The sequence below is a fragment of the Rhinichthys klamathensis genome, unplaced genomic scaffold (assembly GCF_029890125.1).
Source record: "Rhinichthys klamathensis goyatoka isolate OS25496 unplaced genomic scaffold, OSU_Roscu_1.1 h1tg000145l_1, whole genome shotgun sequence".
NCBI classification, from domain to species: domain Eukaryota; kingdom Metazoa; phylum Chordata; class Actinopteri; order Cypriniformes; family Leuciscidae; genus Rhinichthys; species Rhinichthys klamathensis.
Genome location: NW_026606680.1, coordinates 520,353 through 543,985, shown reverse-complemented (window position 1 = coordinate 543,985; position 23,633 = coordinate 520,353). Strand labels below are relative to the sequence as shown.

Genomic DNA, 23,633 nt, shown 5'->3' with positions numbered 1-23,633 from the left:
CCATTTTTGTTTATTAGTATGGTTGAATTGGATTATTGAAGTTCAGTAGCAAAGACACTGGTTAATAATTTATTTAAAATATTTAATTACACGTCTGTTATATTCTGAGTTTGCATTTCACAGTATTTATTTTGAGAAATACAAAATCTGTTTTTGTGCAAGTGAGATGAATAAATGCATGCTCACATTAGTCTAGAACTAAAATAACATGCTTACATTAACATCATGTTTTCACAGCGCACACAACACCTCTGCACTTACTCATGATTTTTATTAACATGGGGACGGGAGAGGTGTCAGTCAATAAATGGGAAAAAGTAAATTGCGTTACTTGCTGGAAAAAGTAACTTGGTAACTTTGCTAAAGTAACTTAAAGTAATCTGATTACATGTAATGCATTACCCAAAGATACTATGGTGGAAAGGTGACATTGTGATTGGCTGCATGACATGTTTCTATATTTGTAATAGACTGACATTTTCTAGCAGTGACATCAGTGTAACATGCTGCTTCTCAGAAAACGTGTATTATATTTGTAGTACTTCAAGTTCATGTACATTTTATTTGTGAAATACATGCAAACATGTGCATTTGAAATATTTAAGTATTGAAAAAAAAAATACCTATGCATAGAAAAAAAATTCAACTCACAAACAACAGGATAAATGTTGGAAAAGTTTAATCTTTTTCAACTGCCACTCTATAAAATATGAAATGTGTAAAGAATTACAGTGTTTTGTAGAACAATAAAATGATACATGTGCAAATATAATATGAATATAAAATATTATATAAAACGAAACACCAATAAGACAAAGATCCATAAAAATAAAATTCACCACACTATTGAAAATATATAAATAACACAGTAAAAAACAACAACAACATTCAGTGTTCGGAGATAAAGCACCACAAACAGCATATTTCAAACATCTAGTTCGACTGCTACATTATGTTAATAATGCATAAACCTGGAGTATTATGACAATGTGTTTCTCTGAAGTCTCTCCCACACGCTGGCTCTGTGTTCAGGTGTCAGGCAGGGTTTAATGACATTCTCAATGTTCTCCACTCTTCTTCTGAAACGCTCTCGGTCTCTGGCCATCTGCAGCCAGCAAGAGCCGTCCCGTGCCTCCCTGCTAGCAAAACTCCAAGCCACCAGGGGGTGTACAGTCACCTTATCACTGAAACACACCTGAAATAAAACAAAAGACAAAAGCATGTTATTATCGGATAGAAGTACACCCGACCACTGTAACCTTAAGCCTGTTAGTCATGCAGCACGAGTCACATGTCACATGACATCCTGACTTACAGGAACTGGTTTGACTACTAGCTACCGTCAGCTGTTGTCATGAAAGAGGGACGATTTAGTGTTTTCAGCCGTCTTATAGCAACCACTATATGAATCCATGGAAATTTTATTTCCGTCATCTTCTTATCTTGCATAACTTCTGCTTTCTTTTAAAATGATCTATAATTTTGAATACCATAAATACAGGTTAATTATTATCTTATTACTGCTCATTTATTTGTTACCATTTATTTATATTATTATTTGTTTATTTAACACTGTTGTATATAATAATATTACTATATCAGCTTCCAGGTTGTGGAACCAACTTCCAGTCGAAATTCGGGAAGCACAGCCTCTTGGAATTTTTAAAACACATTTTTTTTTTTTTTTAAAGTTGGCTTATTGTTAATTGTGGTAATCATCACTGGTTTCTTGTTTTGTTTGTTTTTTATCCACCTATGTACTTTTGTTGATTTATTCACGTATGTTCTTTACTAGTATCTTTTTTACACTGTAAAGCACTTTAAGAAGCTCCTTTAAAGGCGCTATAGTTATCATTATTTCACAAAAAAAGTTATCTTTATTTTATTCATTTTTGTTTCCATTTGTGTTATGGTTAATTAAAACTTAAAAACTGCTTTTGTTAGCTGAAATTAAGCTGATGTAAAATAAAATATTCAATGAAAAACTTAAACTAAAATATATTTTTTTGGCTTGGCAACTAACTGAAATAAAATAAGTGTAAAGTTTAAGAACAATAATGACTTAACTATTAAACTAAAACCGAAATAAAAATAAAATCAAAGCTAAATATTAGAAAACAAAAAGCACATAAAGTTACTAAAATAACATGAAAACTAAAAATAATTCAACTAATAAATAAATACTATAAATAACACAGGTTTTCCATGAAATGTTTACCTTCTTCCCTCCCTCCTTTGAGTTTGGTTTTGGATGACACTCTTCTGGCCTTGTAGCTGGTGTAGGTTGAGCTTTATTCTGTGAGCTCAGAGTTAGTAGGTTCTGCTTAGTGTTTGTCCTGGAGCCGGTGGACGAGCAGAAGCTCAGAGGGTTGTAGGGGTCATTGCTGTTGAGGAAGGATTCCCAAAGCTCAAGGCTCTCAGCTGATGCCTCAGAGTCATCATCATCATCATCTGACCATTCAGAATCCACATCCTGTGGCTCACAGTCTTCCTCTTCATTGTCCTCATCATCTTCTTCCTCATCAGTTTCTTCATCAGACTCCCATTCTGAGAGGCTGGCTTCATCATCTTCCTCTTCATCCGAATCAATCATTGAGGATTCCCGCTCAACAGCAGGCTCGATCAACTCATCCTCATCATCTAACTTCATAACAACCTTCATCTCTGGATCCTTCCCATCCCAGATTTCCCTTTCCAGGGCCTCCACACCTCTCTTCTTCAACTCGCCGGTCATGGTCATGTTTTTTCCCACACAAATGAAGAAAAACATCTTGGAGCAGAAAAGCTTTGCTACACTCGTACAGCAGTTCACAACTCTTTGGATGACCTGCCACAGATGGAGTCTGATCTTCATGATGGACGTTTTGCGATAATAATTAAGATGTAGATCTTGATGCGTTCCAGGTTTACTGGACAAAATCTCAGGACTCATCTTGGATTGCATGAATAGAGATTCCTGAGGTAAACGGCACTGATATGGCAGTGGACGATGTGGGGAAATGGTGAATGGTGCCATAATCACACTCAACTCAATCTGTAAAAACAAAAAACGCCATAAAACAATCAATATTTTTAATTATATAAATGTTAAAACCAGTGGAAGATTTCTCAGTACTCAAAAGGGTGTTGTTTGCATTGTTGCTACAACATACAGTATGACACACCAATGTGACACAGCCTGCCTTTCACTGCGTGCTGTCTAATAACGTTACAGAACAACAATAAAAAAATACCCATGATACCAAGATAATACCATGGACAAATGATATAAACCATTGTAAATATGTTTAACTAAATTGCCTAATTTATAGGTAGGCTACATCGAATAAAATATTTTCATTTTCCAACATCACGAGCGTTAATAGACATCTAAAAGGTTCTTACCTTTGTGAGTTTGTCAGCCTGTCGCTTGGCAGTCGCTCCAGCGAAGATTTGGTTCTCCAATGTTGAATGTACTAACGTACCCTAAAACACTGTTTGAGCAATACGACGACTTCAATTTAAACATAAACTCCATGTTCGTTTTGTTCATCAACATCTCGCGCTTGGTTCGTATTTCATGTATGTCATTATTCTTTGCCGTAAATAGAAATGCTGCTGTGAGTGACGGCGAGTGTTTATATAAACCGTGATGACGTTGTCATGCGGAGGCGGGACTTGCGACTTGCGTCTGGGAAGTCACGTAGCCCACGTTTCGTTACGTTTCGAGAAACTCCAGTGGTGGGCGGGGCTTGGCCAGCAGCGTCTGGTTGAGACTGGATTGCATCATACCCTAATATGGAAAGTGAAGTCCAGAACAAAACAGTCTGGAGGAGGGTGAAACTGTAAACAAAAACATCTATATCAAGGGGACTTTCTTTAGGGGACACCATTTATGATTTTAAAGTAAAATGAAAAGTGAAAATGAAAAACACCAAAGAACCCGGAATGCATGGGCTCCATAAACCAACCCTTAATTTTCTTTTATATCATAAAATATATTGATAAGCATATAGAGGTAGTAAAACAGAATGCCACATGATGGGTCAAAGTAACTCATATGTGGCTTGTGACTAATAGCCTAATGCTATATTGACAGCACACACAGTGCCAGACACACACACACACACACACACACACACACACACACACACACACACACACACACACACACACACACACACACACACACACACACACACACACACACACACACAATACTAGAATAATAATGCAATAAAAATTAACTCAGCAACATAAAATGTAAAATAGCCTAGCATAAAAACATCCTATAATATGAGTTCATGAAAAAAAATAAAAAACATATAGGGTTTTTTGAAAACAGCGTTTTGCACTCTAAATAATACCCTAATATGACTTTCTACTGACTAATATATAGGGTGAATTGCCCTAATGTGGGACACTGCCTAATGTGGGACACCTAAGGTCTAGTGTTTGTAGGTCCCCCATAAATTCATGAATGACATGAAACTCCAAATCCGGGTCAATATGATCAGCCTAATGTGGGACAGTACTTCAATGAGTCAAAAATGTGTGGTGGGGCATGTTTTAAACATTTTTCTTATTTTATTTTAAAGGTGACCTATAATTCAAAATTGAATTTACCTTGGTATAGTCAAATAACAAGAGTTCAGTGCATGGACATGACATAGAGTGAATCTCAAACTGGACTGTTTTCGCGTTCTCATTTAATTCACGTTTATGAAAAACACCCCTGAAAAACGGTCGGTTCTCCACACAATACCGACTGTGACGCAATAGTCGGGATCATTAATATGTACGCCTCCAAATATTTGCATAATGCCAGCCCTCAATGCCAGGCGGAACTGCGCAGCCGAAGCATGGCAGTTGCTCAGTGTGGATGTACACATGAACACAAAAGTATTTTTTAGTTCCTTCATCTGAGCCTCTGAAGAAACAATGGGTTAATTTTATTTTCTCTGGAAATTTCCAAACATTTCACCGACTGTTTCCTCAACTTGGGCTAATACAGAGCTGGCCTCCGATCGAGCTACCAAGCAACTTTCTGATGTGTAATTGTTCAAGTTCAGACAGGTAATCTTTCTCTCAAAATCGTTCAATACTGTTTATGCATCAGTAAGTCAAGCCAGTGACTAAAATATCAGCTTCACATCGTTTCTTTTAGTAGGATGAAAATAATCGTATTTAAATTGTGAACAAATTATATACAGAAAGCGATCAAAGAACAATCTTTCCACACAGCGCGAGTTTATCTGGACACTTGCCAAACTCGTTATGAAATCAATGACGCACGTTACTGCACAACGAAGCTCTTACTGTATTTACATCATCGTGTTTGCATTGGTGAAAGCCTTAGAGAGAGTGCAGAAACTGCTTTGCAATGATAAGATCTTCATGCTCGCGATCAACACACTGTCATCTGCTCAATGCTCATCACGGCAACATTTTATGTGATGGGAATAGATCTAAATACTTTAAAAACATCTCACGATTCGTTAATCTCGATAGCTGTTATAGTAAAAACGTATAATAGCAGTAGTAAAAGTATTCGGGAGAGAGTTTCACATGTAATGCGTTGCTATTTCATATGCAAGCATGTCAGCCAATCACAGCAGTGGCCGCGGTTACACTGAATCCCACAGCAGACACGCCCCTTCAAACAGAGTGTTCAAATCAGAGGCTAAAAGCAGGCTAGGAAAAATGCCATTTATTTCTAAATTATGATTATTTTTTATCTAAAAAACATACTAACATTATAAGGGTAACCCAGGAAACATTATAAAATAAAAAAATAAAAACATTCTGGCACCTTTAACAAAAATATGAATAATGTTTATATTAGACAAATCTTAACTAAAGAAAAAAATTCACCTAAGGCATTGATGAAATGGAAACAGGATTTTCATGACCTTTTTTCAGAATCTGTGGTCAGATATTAATAAATATGTAATTCCTAATAAATAAGTCAAAGAAACTCACTTTAAAATAATAAATAGATATTATGTAATGATTTTATCAGTAAATTTAAAGAAGGGGTTTCTCCATTATGCTGTTTTGGTAAAGAGGAAACAGAAACAATTGTACATTTATTTTTTAGTTGTAATTATACCAAATTATTTTGGTCCAAAGTTTATCTGTTTATTTTTTTAGGTGTTTTACAAATGCATCACTATACTGATATAATGGTCTTGTTTATGGATTGTGACAGTGGCGGGCCGTGCATTTCACACCTAGGCCTTCTGTCCTACCTGAATTAATAACTTTTAATAGTGTAGCAGCGCAAAAGACTCTCTATAATTGCTGTTTTTATTTTCCACCGGCAGTTATTGGGTTAATGCGGTGAGTTTGGAAAAGGCCGGTAGAGAGAAACGAGCGAGTGAGTTCGGCCGGTGCGTTTGTGTAGGCTACAGTTGTTCTTGCGTTCCGATTATAAGTTCAGAAACGGAGCCTCCCTTATCTTGTCGTCCAATGGTTACAATAGTCCTTTTTCAGACGTTACAATAGTATGGATGTTTGAAAAAAATTACGTTTCGATCATACATTTAAAAGAAAAATTAAGAAGAAAATCATATTCACCACGGGGAAAAAAGCATTGTAGCCTACTCACCAAAACTACTGATTATTTTTTACACAAAATCCATCCTTATTTCTTTCCTCAAGAAGACTTAAATTACTCTGTTGTACAGGTTATCTGTGCGTTTCAGTTCCAACAATGACGAGTCTAATGCTGTAAGTCGAGTCCCGTCATATTTCTAGCACAAGTTTTAATTCGCTTTATAGAGTGTCTGCTCGACAGAAGCAGTGGACACAGTCACCGCATAACCTGACGATGTGTACAGCTCTCACACAGAGTTTTGAACGAAAGCAATGAGATCAGCGGGACTTTTGCCTTCAAAATCATTCGTGGCATAACTTACATTAGTCAGTTTTTACCCGGACAGATCGAGCAGTGTTCCGTGACTCTGCGTTAAGCTCAGGCTGAATAAGGGATTTTTTCCGGTAGGTTGGATCCTGCTGGGGGTCGAGGAGGGAAAGAAACATTAATTTGTGGGTTGAAAAACTATTAAATCTACAGGAATATATTTTAATTTGCAGTTCGCTACAGATGCGGATAGCCTACTGACTACCAGTAATAGTACGCGCTCTGAGCATCCAATCAAAGAACGTGAAAATGCCGACGTTATTGTACGCCTGGTAGATGGCCCCGCTTAGCCTCGTGAGACCATCCTGATCTCGCGAGCTTTCAAGGTTTCACTCGCAGATCAGTCTGGATACTTTCCGTTAAAGAAAATTTGGGAGCAGTTCACCAAACGAACGTCCAATCAGCGTTGGCTTTGAGGCGGGTTGAGGTGTGACGCAACGAGAAGCGCGTCAGTTCAGTCTAAAGAACATGTCGGCTTCAGCGGATGAAACTAGCATCAGCGTGGCTATCGAGCAAGTTTTATCGGAATTACAGAGTATTTCTTCACTGAAAGAAGAGCAAAACACTGCTCTGGAGGCTTTTCTCAGAGGAAAAGATACGCTCTGTTAGTACGTCATATGCTTCGTTGATCTGATTGGTTGATTTGGCCCGTCTATCACCAACATAGGCCAATCAGCTAACCAGTATTTTCGCCCCTTACCAAAACTACTACAACGGAAGGTTTCCAGATGGATATGCGGAGCAAATCCATCTGGCGGAGTCAGGTTAGGCCCCGCTGCAGTCAAATCGAAATCTGATTGGCTGGTTAAATCTGACTGCTTATCTGATTGGTTAAAGCAACGGTTTCATTGCCATTCATTGTAAGCTACAGGCGCCCGCACTGTCGATTCTGAAGGCCTGAAGGCAGATTTCTTTGACCCTGGCAACGCATGATGGCTGAAATATGATTGGATAAAAGCGCTAAAATAAACATACACTACTTGAAGCAGCGCAACCAAGAGAAAAGCTATAAAATTAAGAGAATGAACTATTGGGAATAATTTAATACTCATTCATGGAAAAAATATATTAAAGTGCAAGTCAGTGATTCTGATAGTGTTTAGGCCAGCAGAGAAGGCCTTGCTGGCCCTGACGGCCCACCACTGGATTGTGATAATGGTTTACTGGAAATGGATAACTAAAGATTATGTTTCATTCATTCAGAACAAAGAAAATTACTAACTAAGATTTAAGAGAGAATCTAAAATAAAATAAAATTGTACTATTCTACATGTATCAATGTGATTTTTGGTATTTTATCATAGATTTTTCAGTGTCCCACATTGGGGTCACAACTGTCCTGTCCCACATTAGGAAGCTGCAGATTGTCTCAGACAACTTGCAATAAGAGCACTAATATGTCTATAATTTCTCTTCTGAATGGGTTATCTGAATTTTCTCTTTTGATTTGATTAGGACACATACTGGGTTTTTTAAAATGGTATTGGGTGTGGATTTAATGTTTTGGTTACACATCACAATATGTCACAGAAGTCTGAAGTGCAAAAAATGTCCCGCATTTGGCCAATTCACCCTATATATATATATATATATATATATATATATATATATATATATAGGCCTATATATTTTTGCTGTTGTTGTAAAAACACATTATCTTGTTGGACATAATATAGATTTCAAATTAAAATGATATAACAATTAATACTTTTTACTTCCAAAAAACTATTTTCAGTATTAAACAGTTTTTCATAGACTAGGCCTATATATTATTTTATGGACTATAATTATTCTGCCAACTTTCTCTCCTAAAAAGTGGCACTATGTCTTATATTTATGATCTGTACTGTTTCAGATCCATCTAACTGTTTGTAAAAAAAAAAAAAAAATTGTTGTAGTTGTAAACTGTTCAAGAATTAATTATCAGGCCATGTTACACAAATCATTCATTGTGAAAAGATTCGGCTAGAGTTCAAAACTGGCAATCTTTTTAGCATCAGCTGCTTCATAAAAGCTGATGACCTATTTTAGACACTTTTGTGACGTTCATGTGAACCCCATAAGGAAAGGGTTAACAGGCAATGTGATTATCCCATCTTGTGATCCCATTTCCAGCCATGAAAGAAGGTATTTTATTTGTGCAGGACGTATCTCACCACTTCAGAACTGCAGAGCTGCTAACCCCGGTAAGTGTTAAGATTCTGACTATGGGAATTCCAAATGCGGGATTCTTGTGACTGTATGAAAAATGTTACTTACCAGTTACCACTCTTAAAGGTTTATTGGCATCTCTGGTTCCATGCAGAACCTTTAACATCCATGCAATCTTTCCATTCCACAATTGTGGAAAAGGGTTCTTTACCTTTTTTAAATGTTCTTTACAAGAAAAAAAAAAAACTTTTAAGAACTGTTCACTGAATGGTTCTTTGGGGAACTTAAAAAAATCTTTTTGAAGTAAATATCACAGGGGTGATTGAAATAACTGCACTTTTTTTCTGTAATCCTATCTTCTTCACGTATTTGTAACAGAAAGGATTTTTGCATCTGTGGGGAAATTCTGATGAATGATGTTAGTTTCTGATAAGTAAAAAAAAAAAAACTGTAAAAGATTGCACCAGATTTTAAAAGAGCAAACAGCAATATAAATACCATTTAGTGGCCTTGGTGTTTTCTATGGTTAATGAACTTTATTTGGCCATCATGTTGGCCGCTGAATCTTTCCATTTAATTCTATGCATCTAATCATAGATTTGATAGGATTTTTTATATATATATTTGATGGTGACCTCACATTTGTGGATCACATTTATGGATCCCATGTATGCACTGTGGTTTTAAAGTGGTTTTAAAAACGGTGGTTTTAAAGTACTTTATTAATAAAGTTTAATTTGATTTCATTTTAATGATCTAAAGAACCTTTTCCCACTAGAACCATTCGTGGAATGGAACATTTCTTCATGGAATTCCCAGAGATGTCAAAAAAGACCTTTATTTTCAAGAGTGTGAAACGTAAAATTTGGAAATAGAAAGACTGAAACAGTAGGCTATGTTCTTATAAAATGCACATAGCTACTCCAATAATCTTCAATTAGCTACATTTACAATTTTTTACAGGGTAGTTACACCAAATGTGCTGAGACTTTTTGGCAAAAACTACCAAATATCTTACTAGAAATAACTGAAACCTTAACTCTTTCCCGCCAAACACGGAATTTTCCAGGTTTCTGTGTTTTCAGTTATACGGTAGGGGGCGCTATGACACATCTCCTGAAAGAGTACTAAATCTCCAGATCAAAACACATGCGAAGAAGACGCAGAAATAAGCTATTTCATATAGTCATATACGCATATGTAAAATAATCCGGTCATCAACATTAAAGAGCAAATCAAATTTGCCTAATGTTACTGAATGAAATGTCGACCCAGGACGAGCTATACGACTGTGAAGCATTGGGGTGTTGATGTAGGCCTACTCGTTGTACTCCATCTGTGTTAGATCATCTTTCTGTATCCGCTCCATTCTTTGAAAAAAAAAACTTGATTTTCTCAGCTTTTTGCTCAAAATGTTGCTTTTTAAAAAATAAAACATCGATATTAAAGGAACCATATGTAAGATTGTGGCTAAAACTGGTACTGCAATCACTTTCAAATTACTGTAGAGCGGTGTAACCCCTCCCCCCCTGACTCGAGGTTGCCAGATAGGCTGCAGGATTAGCAACGTGAGCGTCTGTCTTCAAATTCTTCTCCGTTTTCAGCCGTCTCCATCTTTCAAAGGCATCTCCTATACAAATCCTTGTTTTATTTCGGACTTTGTCACAAAGTATTTCAGAAACATTACGAGGTTTTTTTGGATTCGCAACGTTAGACCTTTTTTTATCCGACACGTTTGTAGCTGCAGCTGTGGTAACTACAGCAGAGCTGGCAACCCAGATGCCGCAACACTACTGACTTTGTGATTGGTAGATAGGGTGGCGCATCCGAGCAAAACACAACATGACAACATCAACATCAGTTGAGAGGGGCAACTTCACTTTTTAAATGACAATATCCTGGCCGGACTACTGTTGTCAGTGATATAAGTATTTGAAATGAACATGATTTCTTAATGTCTAGTGACATATCAGGGCCATTTTATGATAAATTGAAATACATTTCTTGGTTCCTTTAAGTGTTGATAAAAAAAAATCCATGAAGCTAGAAGCTATATTTCTTTTGATATGTTGCATGTTCAGATATTCATACAACAAAATATTCTGGGGGCCATGGAATTTTTGTGAAAATGATCAAAAGCACTGGCGGGGGCTGGCACCTTTTTTAAAAACGCTGGCGGCGAAAGAGCTAACATTCACAAAATATATTTTTACAGTGTTAAGAGCTCGATCAGCTCATTATGTGTCCTGATGTCGTGGTGGTTGGTGGCCGACCGTATTGAAGAGTGTGAGAGCAGTGACATGGAGACCGGGCCCCGCCCCCCGCCCCTTGCTGGTCCTGCTGTGGTGTTGGGTCCCCAGAGGCTCTCTTTTGCCTACCAGGGCCTCTTGGAGATTCCCTATGACACCATTCTTCAGCATCAGGACACTCTGGAGGTTCTGGACCTCAGTTACAACTTGCTGGATGAGTATCCTTTTGGGAATCAGATGTCTTGGTCATACGTTCAAAATGTTACTAACATTATAAGGTTTTCTTATGTAAATATGCAGGTGACAAGGACATAGAGCTTCTTATTTTTTACACAGATTGCAAAAAAAAAAACACCCTCATGTTTGCCCTGTGTCTTTATCTAGTATTGATTGTTTCATGTAACTACTGTTGGTAGCCCTGTCGATGTTGTTGTTCTTGTTGTTGTTCTTGTTCTTGTTCTTGTGCTTGTGCTTGTTGTGCTTGTTCCATGCCTCGTCATGCCTTTGTTTTATGTTTGATCACGTTTTGTTAATTAAAGTTGCATTTGGGTTCTCACTACAACTTGCCTCCAGAGGATTCATTAAAGAATACTAGATCAAATATGGACCCAGCAATTCGTCTCTTCGGCCTCAGCCAAGGTCACTGTCCAATTGAAGATTACGTGAGGGAGTTTTGTGAGGTTTGCCATGAGGTAGACTTTGGAGATGATATCTTAAAGGACATGTTCCGCCAAGGACTTAATGAGCCTCTTTATCACCTCATGCCTGGCAATACCCCTCACAGCACTGGTGCAATATATTGACTTTGCCTTGTTGTGGAAAGGCTCGTCATTTACTGTGGGCTTTGCGGATGAGGAGCCTCGCAAGCCCATGGTATCCTCTAAGCCTGACACACTCCACGTCATTCCCACTCAAATGTTGGCAACTCCAGTGCTCACACCGCTCGCCAGCACAGTCATGCCAGAGCCTCAGTGAATCCTCTGGAGGCAAGTTGAGAACCCAAGTGCAACTTTAACAAAACGTGATCAAACATAAAACAAAGACATTGAACTCAAAACAAGAACATCAGGGCTACCAACAGTAGTTACATGAAACAATCAATACTAGACAAAGACACAGGGCAAACATGAGGGCTTAAATACACATGAAGCCTCATCCCGTCATGGCCGCTGCCGAGCTTGAGCTTCTTCACGTCATGCCTGGCGAGCCTGAGCCTGAGTAGGTACCTGATTAAGGCACCGTCTCCTTGGCCCCCTGAACTGTCGGATCACCCTGGCTTCCTACACTGCCGGCGCCGCCCACGCTCCATAGCCCAGGCCCGCCATTGCCATGTCCTGGTCCCGTTCCCCTGCACGGGCCTGGCCCTCCATCCCTCCCCCAAGACCGCCTCCGCTCCTCCACCCTCCTGAACTATTGTTTTCTTGGTTTTGCTGGGCGTCGGGAGTCGCCCATAGAGGGGGGGCTATGTCGCGTTTTGGGTTTTGTTCCTTGTTCCTGTTTCATGTATGTTATGTGATCCCTTGTTCAAGTCATGTGATCCTGCCATGTGTTCCCTTGTCTGATGTGTCATGTTGTCATTGGTTCATTGTTTCATTGTTCACAGGTGTCCCTTGTCTAGTCGTTAGTCTTGTGTATTTAAGCCCTCATGTTTGCCCTGTGTCTTTGTCTAGTATTGATTGTTTCATGTAACTACTGTTGGTAGCCCTGTCGATGTTCTTGTTTTGAGTTCCATGCCTTTGTTTTATGTTTGATCACGGTTTGTTAAAGGTGCTCTATGTAACTTTTCTACTAAAATGAATCCTTTTTTTATTGCCTGTGTGTGAAGGGGTTGTAATCACACATTAAAATGATCCACTTGTCGAGTTTTGCTATTACCTCTGAACGCCAGTATTCCTATTTCTATGTGAAGTCTCCGGGTCGGATTTACCGCGAAATCCAACGGATGTGACGTGCATGCGCGCTCCCGAGCCTCTCTCCTTATATACAGTCTATTGTAGACGGTCAGGGAGTTACGTCCGTTAAAGGCACACGTTTTTTTCGGCTTATATCTCAGTCAATCTTTGATCAATATTCCCAAGACTCTTAATCGTTCGTAGTGCTGGACGGGGCCTTTCGAACGAGCCCACCCCCGAGGTCCAACTCGCCCGGCTCCCCAAGTTATAGCCGTTCGAAATCGGGGGTCCCAGCGAACGGCGATCCAGTAGGGGGCATCCCCCAGGCCCGCCACTCTAGCGTTCGGGCAAGGGTTCCCCTGGGACCTCCTCCCCCGAATTTGAGCTCTCTGGGTCTTTGCGTTCCAGAGATACGAGCGATTTTCTTCTGAGATCGTGACGTCACCGGCGTCCGCAATTTTTACAGCTGCTAATGGTTTTCTGCTAATATCTCCGCGAAAACACCACCAAAAACTATGGAACTTATATGGTTCTTTCAGCTCGACTATGGTCCCAACGAGCTCGGTGCTCGCCGAATCCGTCAAGTATTCGCCGAGATATTTGCGTAATAGACGGTATTGTCTATGAGTTCGAGCACGAGCGCTCTTGTAAAATTTGGTTGCAATCTGAAACATCACCACTAGAGGCCGCTAAAAGTTACGTAGAGCACCTTTAAAGTTGCACTTGGGTTGTCACTACAACTTGCCTCCATACGTCCAGAGGATTTATTCCAATGGCATTGCTGCAAAAAAAAACTTTTGGAACCTTGATTTTTTTTTTTTTTTTTTTTGAAGAAAGGCTATTAAACAAGAACACACGCAAGCTTATCATGTTATTGCCCTTAACCGAGCTGCTGACGGAACCCTGCTCTTTTGGGGGGTTTGGAGAAGCTCAGCACACTCATCCTGGACTGCAACAACTACAACGCACATGTCAAATTCCCCTACATGCCCAGCCTCACCACCTTGTGGATCAACAAGAACAAAATCAGCAACCTGCCCATTGTTGTGGAAGAGATCTCCTGCAAGTTCCCAAATATCAAGTGAGTTCACCCAAGAACATCCATTTCTGCATTAGCTCAGTAGACATGATCATGTTTTCTTTACAAGTGACTTCCAGTAATTGACCTGTTTGGTTTCATTGTAGAATTCTTAGTATGATGAACAATGAAGCAGCACCCAGTTACTTCAATGGAGGCAGTCGGACGCAGTATATCGATTACAGGTAAGTGTGAGAAGAACCGATGTATGAAATCTGATAGTACAGTAAACATTCAGTCTGTACTTTTTGGCCTGTTTTAAGAATTTCAAAAGAAGCACACCTTAGCATACTTCTAAAAAGAATAGTTATTACAGAAATAATAAAAATATATTTAAGTGTGAATGTTTTCAGACAATTAATTGCAATTAAACTAAAATATTCTTGTTTAAATTTATATTAAATGCAATTAGCAGAACTTTAGAGTGCTTTCCTAAGTAGGATTTAATTACATCTTTATATGTCATTTCATAATTCTATTGTATTTGAAATATGGTTATTATACCTTAATGTAATTTTATTGAAACTTGTATGCCATCTATTTAAGTATATTTGTAATTACACGTTTGTAATAATGAAGTTTCAATTAGTAGATTTAAAATATTAAAACTTTAAATGTATTATTAAATAACACACTACAGTTAAAATTATAATCAAGTACTTTTATGTATATTTAATGTACATTAAAGGGAAACTTTTAATTTGACAGTATGAAGTGCTCTTTTTAAGAAACAGTCATGAAAGTGTACTATCTTTAAGCACACTTAAAGTTTTTGATCATATACCTTTAAGATTTGAAGTACACAAGTGAACATTCTAGACAATTAAGCACACTTATTTTTCACAAGGGCATACTATACCATCTAGTGGTCATGTTTTGCTTAAGCAGATTTCAGTGTAATAACAAACCTCGCTGTGCTGTAGTATTTAAGACAGCAAGTTCAGCATTCATTTACAATTTGATACAATCTAATACATAGAGTCCATACTACCAATACTATATCTCTCTATGACAGGCAGTATGTGATCAGTCAGATATCCAGTCTGGAGGTGCTGGATGACACAGAGGTGCAGGTAAAAGAGCGTGAACTGGCCCAGAAGACCTACAGGATGCAGAGAATCAAAGAAAGCCGCAGCAGGAGGAAGGAGCTTCATCGCTAACAGAGAATTGTTCATCATTTCACACGCTTTTCCCGAACTGTATGCATGCCAAGACACTTAGGCTACTATCCCACAACAATCCAAGAGGTCGTTCCAGACTTCATGAGCTTCAAAGCTTGTTGACAGGAAGTGATTCATGCAGATCATGGATTTGGAAGCCGCAACAAATAAATATGAAAAGGCATTGGATATTTTTTTTACTACTTTTTTTTCTTTTTAAAACAATGATTTGACAACAGTAATGATCTGCATAACAATGAGGAGTTTTTAAATCAATACTGCATATAAAACATTTAAAAATCTAATTTAAAGTAACTGCCACACACTTTTTATCTAGAGAAATCCTTTAATAGTACACTAAAACAAAAATCTGATTAAATGAGCCACATTCAAAGCCATTGTAAATACTGCACACAATTTGAATTCTATATTATCGTGCCAAGCTTACAGTTATATTACATGGAAGAATAGAATGTAACTATTAAACTATTAAAGTCCACACAAATTCAAAATTGGCATTTCTTGTTTTGTGATCAATTGTATCTTCATATTGCTGTTGACACTATTTTATAATAGCAATAGGCCCTAAGCCAATAATAGGTGCAATCTAGTTTATTGCTTTGCTATCACAGTTGCTAAAGCTGATTATTGTTAGCAAATAAAAATCGCTCTTAGGGGAGGCTCTTGTGATAAGTCAAGTCAGGATGGTAAAATAAATTGCAGCCAACAATTTTCTCTAACAGCCATTCCTGTATCTAATAACCGCTTCGTAGAAACATGTGCTATATATTTATCTCTGTTGTGATGTTTTAGCATCTTCATGTACAGTTTGTTCTTAAAAACAATCAGATTACAGTTCCCCCTCCTCATATTGGCCTAATGCACTGCAGGAAGATTTGTTATCATGCTAACAGACCTTAAAATTATTTTTGTAGCAACCGAATTCATGCACATCTTCCAGACCCGTCTTACTAAATTATGTAAGTGTGAAGAACTAATGTTAAACACGTGCTTTGTGCTGTTTATTACAGTAGCAATGAACTAAATATGACCTTTAGCACACATTCATAACAGAGCAAAGAAACAGGGCAGAAGCGCTGAATCATTACCGTAATACACGGAATAAATATACACAATTGTTGGATCATGTCTTAAATGACAAAAATTAAAGTGTAGAAATGTAAATGTATTTTATGGCCAATCGTTTTAACATATCTGTTTAGAACTAAATGCTATCTTTTTTTATTTTGTATTATTAGTAAGAAACCAGTTTTCCATTTCACATCAAGAATTTCGAGAATAAAGTAGGCTAATACAATTTTCAAATTAAGTCAAAATTATGAGAATAAAGCAGTACGAGAATAAAATCTTAGCAACACGAGAATAAAGTCATAATTATTTTGAGAATAAATAGCATTGTGAGATTAAAATCGTAATATTTCGAAAATAATGTCAACATTACAATAACAAAGTCATAGAAATGAGAGTATGAGAGTAAAGTCATAATATTTTAAGAATGAAGTAGCCTAAAAATTATGAAAAAGTGTAGCATTGTTAGAATAAAGTAAAAATTACAAGAATAAAGTCGCACTACAAGATTAAAGTCATATTAATAAAGTTGCATCATAGTGAGACTGAGTCAAATTTTTGAGAACAAAGTCGTTACAATAAGAATAAAGTATTTTATTTATTTATTATAAAGACTTTTTCTCATAATTTTGACTTTATTCATAAAGTATTATTTTATTCTCATAAACTTAGATTTTTTTTAACATAGCACTGAAAATGCTATTGATATCCAAGTTTGGCAATATCCATTGGTATTATTAACAAATTGAAAAGAAACTGTTCTGATTATTACGGTACTATTTTTTTTAATTACTGTACTATTATTTAGTGATTTTTTAATCCATATGACAAATTTAAAAAAGGTAGCCTAGTAAAGTGAAATACAATATTTAGTAGGCTAATAACTATTAAGTCACTTGCTACTTACTAATAATTAAAATAAATAGGCTAGTAACGTAGAAAAAGCTCGTAAAATAGATTCTAGCTAGTTTTAGGAATAAATGTTTAAACAGCTCGTCACAGATACTATGTAAATCAACAGGTCTTTAATTGTGTAGATTCAGTATACGTAGTTAGGCGATGCTGCTCTGTTAGAGTAATTACGGTAAAAGCGTCAACGCGGCTCTAGAGTTAAAGAGGCCGAACATCCATTGACAGCAGCACTCAAATCTACTGTAACTCTACGAGGTAAGCTGATTGATCAAGCTGTTATTATACAGAGAAATCGTGCTCTATTAACTGTATGCAACTGCATGCAACATCTACTTCTCGTCTGCATGTCTCATGTCATTGCTTTCGGAGTTTGAGTTCATAGTGTTTGTAACAGTTACTGTAGTATGTCGTAATAACAGTGCTGTTGCATATTAAAATGATCCAATTTGAGTTATTAGCACGAGGATCATGGCAGCTTGAATGTGTGCATGTTAGACCGAGATCGAGTGGGGGATATTTGTTGTTTTGGCTCTTAATTGGATGAGTTAACATTAGCTAACCGGCTATCTTCATGTTGACAATGAAATAATTGATATTGCACATGCTAATATAGAGTAGTTGTAAAATTGGTGCAAATGTAGGTTACACTTGTTCATTAATTTTCGTTTCTTTTACGTGTTATGTCAGTCAAAGACGGAAAACGTGGACTAGCTTCAGTAAATCATTCTCTAAACAAGTTCTTGGAAGACAGGGCAACACATAAGCCTCCTTTCATAGTTCAGAGTCTAATACACACAACCATAGAAAATGGCATTTGACTGTACAGTCACAAGACTGGGTGGGAATGTACAGATATTACCTCAGATTATGTTTCCTTGAGCCTGTTATGCTTGGCACCAAGTCTCACACTTTGAGATGTCAGATAGTGATTCATTGATTAAAGTAACGTTAACCAAATAAAAGCGGGTTTTGGTGATTTTGCGTTCAGATAGAATGTTTTATTCTTGTTATCCTACCTTTGTAAATCACAGAAACATATACAATACTACAGAGGAATTGCATTTCTTATGATGTGAAATTGGCCAAGTCTAACTTTTTAAATCAGGATTTCCAAAACAGGGGCCACCAGGAAGTAATAGGGGCCTGTGGATAAAATAATGAAAAATAAATAAATAAATCTTATATAATATATTAGACATATTTATAATATACATTTTTCACTGTATAAATTGGGTCTTTAAACAAGCAACTATATAGGTGCCTTTTCAATTTTAGGATGGGTGTTCCTCACATGAGAATGATCATATTCAGTGGTGTGTGCCATCTAAAAGCTTGAAAACCCTCAGTTTTAATCATGATAATCGCTTCTATCATTTGGTGTAAATCTACCTTCCCCCTCGGGTTGGCTGGAGAGTTTAGTGGCTCACCCTGTTTGGTCGGTTGTCTCTTTGTCTTCTGTTTGATATGTTTCACAATTCTGCTGCCATTATAGTAGGAAAAACCCACTTTGCTTGCTGCACAGCTTGGCCTCATTGCTGGCTCATATCCCAGGAGGACTGAGTTAAACTTGTTAACATGATAACGTGAAGCAGCATGCTAGGATAAAGCATGTTGGCACACTAGGGGCTCTTTTGCCCTCATTTTTCCTCTAAGGTTTAAATGTCTTTGAAATCTTTGGATTGTGAACTGCTGCTTTCTGCTATAGTATGCATTACTGCAAAATCATAAATAGTTAAGCAAGGAATAATGTACATCCAGCCGGTTGTTATCTCAGAATAAACCCTTACAGGATGATTAGGTCTTGCATCACCCTGAAGGGGTTTATTCTGCGATAACAACCAGCTGGATGTACATTATCCAGCTTATTACACGGCTGCTTGCCACATAAGTAAATAATTAGACATAAAATAGGCTATTGATCTGAGTTAAAATATTTTATTGGCTCTTTAAATGCAAAGCTTCCACAGAGAAAGCAGTTGCTAGCAAGTTGAAAGTTCAAACTAGACAGACATTTAAGGGATACGGTTCAATCATACCACTTATTACACGGTATTTCACCACATAAATAATTAAAGTTTTAAATCGTACGTGTTTGTTATCTTAATCCATAACAGTGAAAACAATCTTCGGAAAATGGCAGCAACTGCATTTGAACGAAACAAGAGAGAGTGAGGCCATGAAAACGGATGACACAATTAAATAACTGTACACAAAATATTGATTTGAGTTTTAATATTTTATTAGCTCACCAAACTCAAAACTTCAGTTCCTAGCAAGCGTAAAGCCCCGACCTTTGTAACCCGGATGAGCCTGTGCTATCTGTTTTTATCGGGAATAACATACCGCTGGATGGCTTGATTGACCAATCAGATTCAAGTATTCCATAGAGCCTAGTAATAAAGGTGAATATTCAATGGTTGTCTTTTTTCATTGAATCCAAATGATTTTGCCTCATAAAAAAGTATTTTCTTAATTAAGCATGGACCGACACTGATTAGCCAAAACATTATGACCAGTCACAGGATGAAGTGAATATTGTTTATCATCTCTTAAAAATGCCACATATTCTGGTCTGGCCTGGGTAGATTAGATGGTAAGCAAGCAAGCAATCAGTTCTTGTAATCAATGTGTTGGATGCAGGAGAAATGAGCAGGAATAAAGATCTGAGCGACTTTGACAAGGGCCAAATTGTTGACAAGCCGACTGGGTCAGAATATCTCTTAAACGGCAGGGCTTGTGGGTTGCTCCCTGTCAGCAGTGGTGAAAATTTACCATCAGTGGTCCGAGGAGGGACAAACTACAAACCGGTGACAGGGTGTTGGGTGCCCACGGCTCATTGATGCACGAGGGCAACGAAGACTACCCCGTCTGGTCCGAGCAAAAAGAAGGTCTACTGTGGCACAAGTCACTCAAAATGAAAGATGGTTATGGGAGGAATGTGTCTCAACACACAGTACATCAAACTCTGCTGCATGTGAGGCTGCATAGAGGAGACCAATCAGAGTGTCTGATGACCCCAGTCCACCACTGAAAGCACCTACAATGGGCACGCGAGCTTCGGAACTGGACCTTGGAGCAGTGGAAAAAGGTCGCCTGGTCAGATGGTCCCATTTTCTTTTACATCACGATTCACGTGGACGACCGGTATGTGGAAGCCGTTTACAAGTGATGGGGAAATGATGGCACCAGGATGCACTGTGGGACGACACAAACCGGTTCGAGGGAGTGTGATGCTCCTGACAATGGGAATCCCTGGGTCCGGCCATTCACATGGACGTAAATTTGACAAACATGTTTGATCCACGACGGTTCTACAAGGATCTGCTGCTAACATCTTGGTGCCAGATACCACAGGACACCTTCAGGGGTCTTATGGAGTCCATACCTTGGCGGGTCGGACCTACAACATATCATAATGTTTTGGCTCATCGGTGTATCAGCTGGGCTGACTAATCAGCTGATATTTGGCTATTGTGGGACTGCTGGATTTTATACAAAGCCATTTACATTGCATTCAAGGTAACTTAGGATGTTAAATTATTGTTTAAATATCATAATATTATTTAATACTATGGTCTGTCTGAGTACTTGATTCTGATTGGCTGGAAGGTGTTTTTATTAAATCCGTTTAACCGTTTAAACCTGTGCAGCATAATTTTTCACTATATTAAGATGCTGCACACAGATTCAGGTAATTCACACACGCATCTTTCTCTCTCGATAATTAATTTAAATCTCTCTCGATAATTAATTTAAATATAATAATGTTATTTTATACTATGGTCTGTCTGAGTACTTGATTCTGATTGGCTGGAAGGTGTTTATTAAATCCGTTTAACCATTTAAACCTGTGCAGCATAATTTTTCACTATATTAAGATGCTGCACAGATTCAGGTAATTCACACACGCATCTCTCTCTTGATAATTAATTCAAATATAATTAATTCATTTATATAAAATCGTTTAATAGACTGCTAGCCATGGATTATCCCTTACATTTTTTGGTTTGTCTCATTTACTATTAATTTGTATTTTGACCAGCATCGGTCACTAATATGATTGAAAAAGTGCTGTTTTGTAATCGGTGTTATTTTAGTATGTAAGGCCTGCCCAATTGGTCCAACGTCAGTTTCCGATAAGCAGGTGAATGTTACTGCTTCTAACTGGAAAAGTAATTTAATTCCAATTCAACTTTTATCTGACTCCATTTTATAACGACCTCGATTTAGGTTAGATCACCCATTTGTTATTGGTCATTTACACTCACCTAAAAGGATTATTAGGAACACCATACTAATACTGTGTTTGACCCCCTTTCGCCTTCAGAACTGCCTTAATTCTACGTGGCATTGATTCAACGAGGTGCTGAAAGCATTCTTTAGAAATATTGGCCCATATTGAAAGGATAGCATAGCATCTTGCAGTTGATGGAGATTTGTGGGATGCAAATCCAGGGCACTATGGGATTAATATCCTGCCATGATTCAAAACTGAAAATAAAGTTCTGAAAGGTTGAAACTAAGTGTTCGAAAACTCAAAATCGTACAAAAAAAAGTTTTGCAAGATCGAAAAATAAGATTTGCAAGCTTGCAAAATGTAAAAAAATTAAAAATATCACTGCAAACATTATGTTGTTTTTGAGATTTCCTTCTTCAGAACTGCAACATTTTTTTTACGGTGTTGCGCAAACAATTTTTCAGAGTTTCAAATTTGTCAGTGTTCTCCCACTGTATTAGTTTGTTTTCCAGGTTTGAAACCTTGTAAATGGTGATCTGAAAACTGGTGTGCGAATGTGTGAAAAAAAGTTTTGAAACTCTGAAAACAGACTTTTGCAGGCTTGCAAAGGGGTAATTTTTTTTAAATCTCTGCAAACATAATTTTGTTTTTGAGTTTTCCTTCTTCAGAAGTGCAACGCTCTTTTTTACGGTGTTGTGCAATCATTTTTTCAGAGTTTCGAATTTGTCACTGTTCTCCCAGTGTATAGTTTGTTTTCCAGATTTGAAACCTTGTAAATGGTGATCTGAAAACTGGTGTGCGAATAGGTGAAAAAAAGTTTTGAAACTCTGAAAACTGAGGTTCGAAAGGGCGAAACTTATTACATTACATTACATGTGGACTCCTATTGCAGACTATTTTTTCAGAGCTGAGTTTACAACACCCAGTTTGCGGAGATACGCCCACACAGTTGCGAGCTTGCGACTCACGTGATTTGTGGCAGCTTTGTCACGCAGTTCTGCTCTGAAACTCTGAAACTCAGACTGAGCGAAAATGAAGCTTCGCAACCTCGCAACTTAAAAAAAAGCCTGGAGGGAGGGCCTTCTGCTCTTGGCCAATGCGTTGCTGTCTGCTGACGTACAGTCCAATCACAAGTCGTATTTACTGGAAAGGTGGGATTGACCGACAGCTCCGCCAATGACGAAAGCGTATGGGATGAATATAATATATTCATGCATTCTAGAAACGGAGCAATGAATGCACGCGTTTCACCTGATCAAAAATTGCACATCTTGTTGCATGCACAAGTTCTGAGCTACATTAATACAAAATCGAGGTTTTGTATTAACAACTATATGGCTCTAGTTGTACAAAATGCTGCACATTCATGTGATTCTGGATTTTGCGCACACATTGAATTGTATTAGTTTAAATGCACATTTATGAATTTGTCAAATAAATAGATGTGTAGTTGTGCCCACATTAATAATTAGCACCAGGCCTATTCATTTGTAGTTGTTTGTGTGTGCGTTGTGAAATGCTTAAAACCCGCGAAAAGGAAGTCTCAAAATCCAAATGAATCAAATGAGATTGACTCAGAAAAGACGTCAATGAATGCAGGCGTGTCACCTGATCCACACGTCTTCTTTGTTGGATGCGCAAATTATGAAACACTATTACAAAAGTAAACTTTTTTATTCACAAAAATGTCAGTATTTGTACAAATTGCAAATCTTGTGCGATGTCCTAAACTGCCGAGATAATCACACAAGCGTGCCGTAGCTAGACGTCCACTAATGACACGTCCGATACGCAAACGAATGACTCATTTTAACTATTCACTTTAATGAATAGTTAAAACAACTGACCTGTCCAACACTGAACTCAGGAGACCTCTGAATCGGTGTATAAAAAAATACACCGGTAACACTTATAGATTAGTTAACATTTACTATCAACAAACTGCACTTCTACAGCATTGT

The 23,633-nt window shown here is 37.6% G+C and overlaps 3 protein-coding genes across 3 annotated transcripts in view; 2 read left to right on the top strand and 1 right to left on the bottom strand.

Moving 5' to 3' along the window:
* Nucleotides 1-662: 662 nt before the first annotated feature.
* Nucleotides 663-3,604, bottom strand: ppp1r15a (protein phosphatase 1, regulatory subunit 15A). Its single transcript, XM_056257837.1, has 3 exons — nt 3,385-3,604; nt 2,219-3,034; nt 663-1,195 (listed from the first exon to the last, which is right to left on the bottom strand). The coding sequence occupies exons 2-3, from the start codon at nt 3,014-3,016 to the stop codon at nt 980-982; spliced, it is 1,014 nt and encodes a 337-aa protein (XP_056113812.1). The 5' UTR covers nt 3,017-3,034; nt 3,385-3,604; the 3' UTR covers nt 663-979.
* Nucleotides 3,605-9,055: 5,451 nt separating this feature from the next.
* Nucleotides 9,056-15,623, top strand: LOC130090450 (uncharacterized). Its single transcript, XM_056257825.1, has 5 exons — nt 9,056-9,090; nt 11,271-11,522; nt 14,092-14,277; nt 14,382-14,459; nt 15,290-15,623. The coding sequence occupies exons 2-5, from the start codon at nt 11,305-11,307 to the stop codon at nt 15,432-15,434; spliced, it is 627 nt and encodes a 208-aa protein (XP_056113800.1). The 5' UTR covers nt 9,056-9,090; nt 11,271-11,304; the 3' UTR covers nt 15,435-15,623.
* Nucleotides 15,624-17,592: 1,969 nt separating this feature from the next.
* The window catches only part of aco1 (aconitase 1, soluble), a 31,253-nt gene continuing 25,212 nt past the window's right edge, over nt 17,593-23,633 (top strand). Inside the window, exon 1 of the mRNA XM_056257834.1 lies at nt 17,593-17,690. The gene's annotated coding sequence lies outside the window, so the exon portion shown is untranslated. The remainder of the gene's footprint in view (nt 17,691-23,633) is intronic.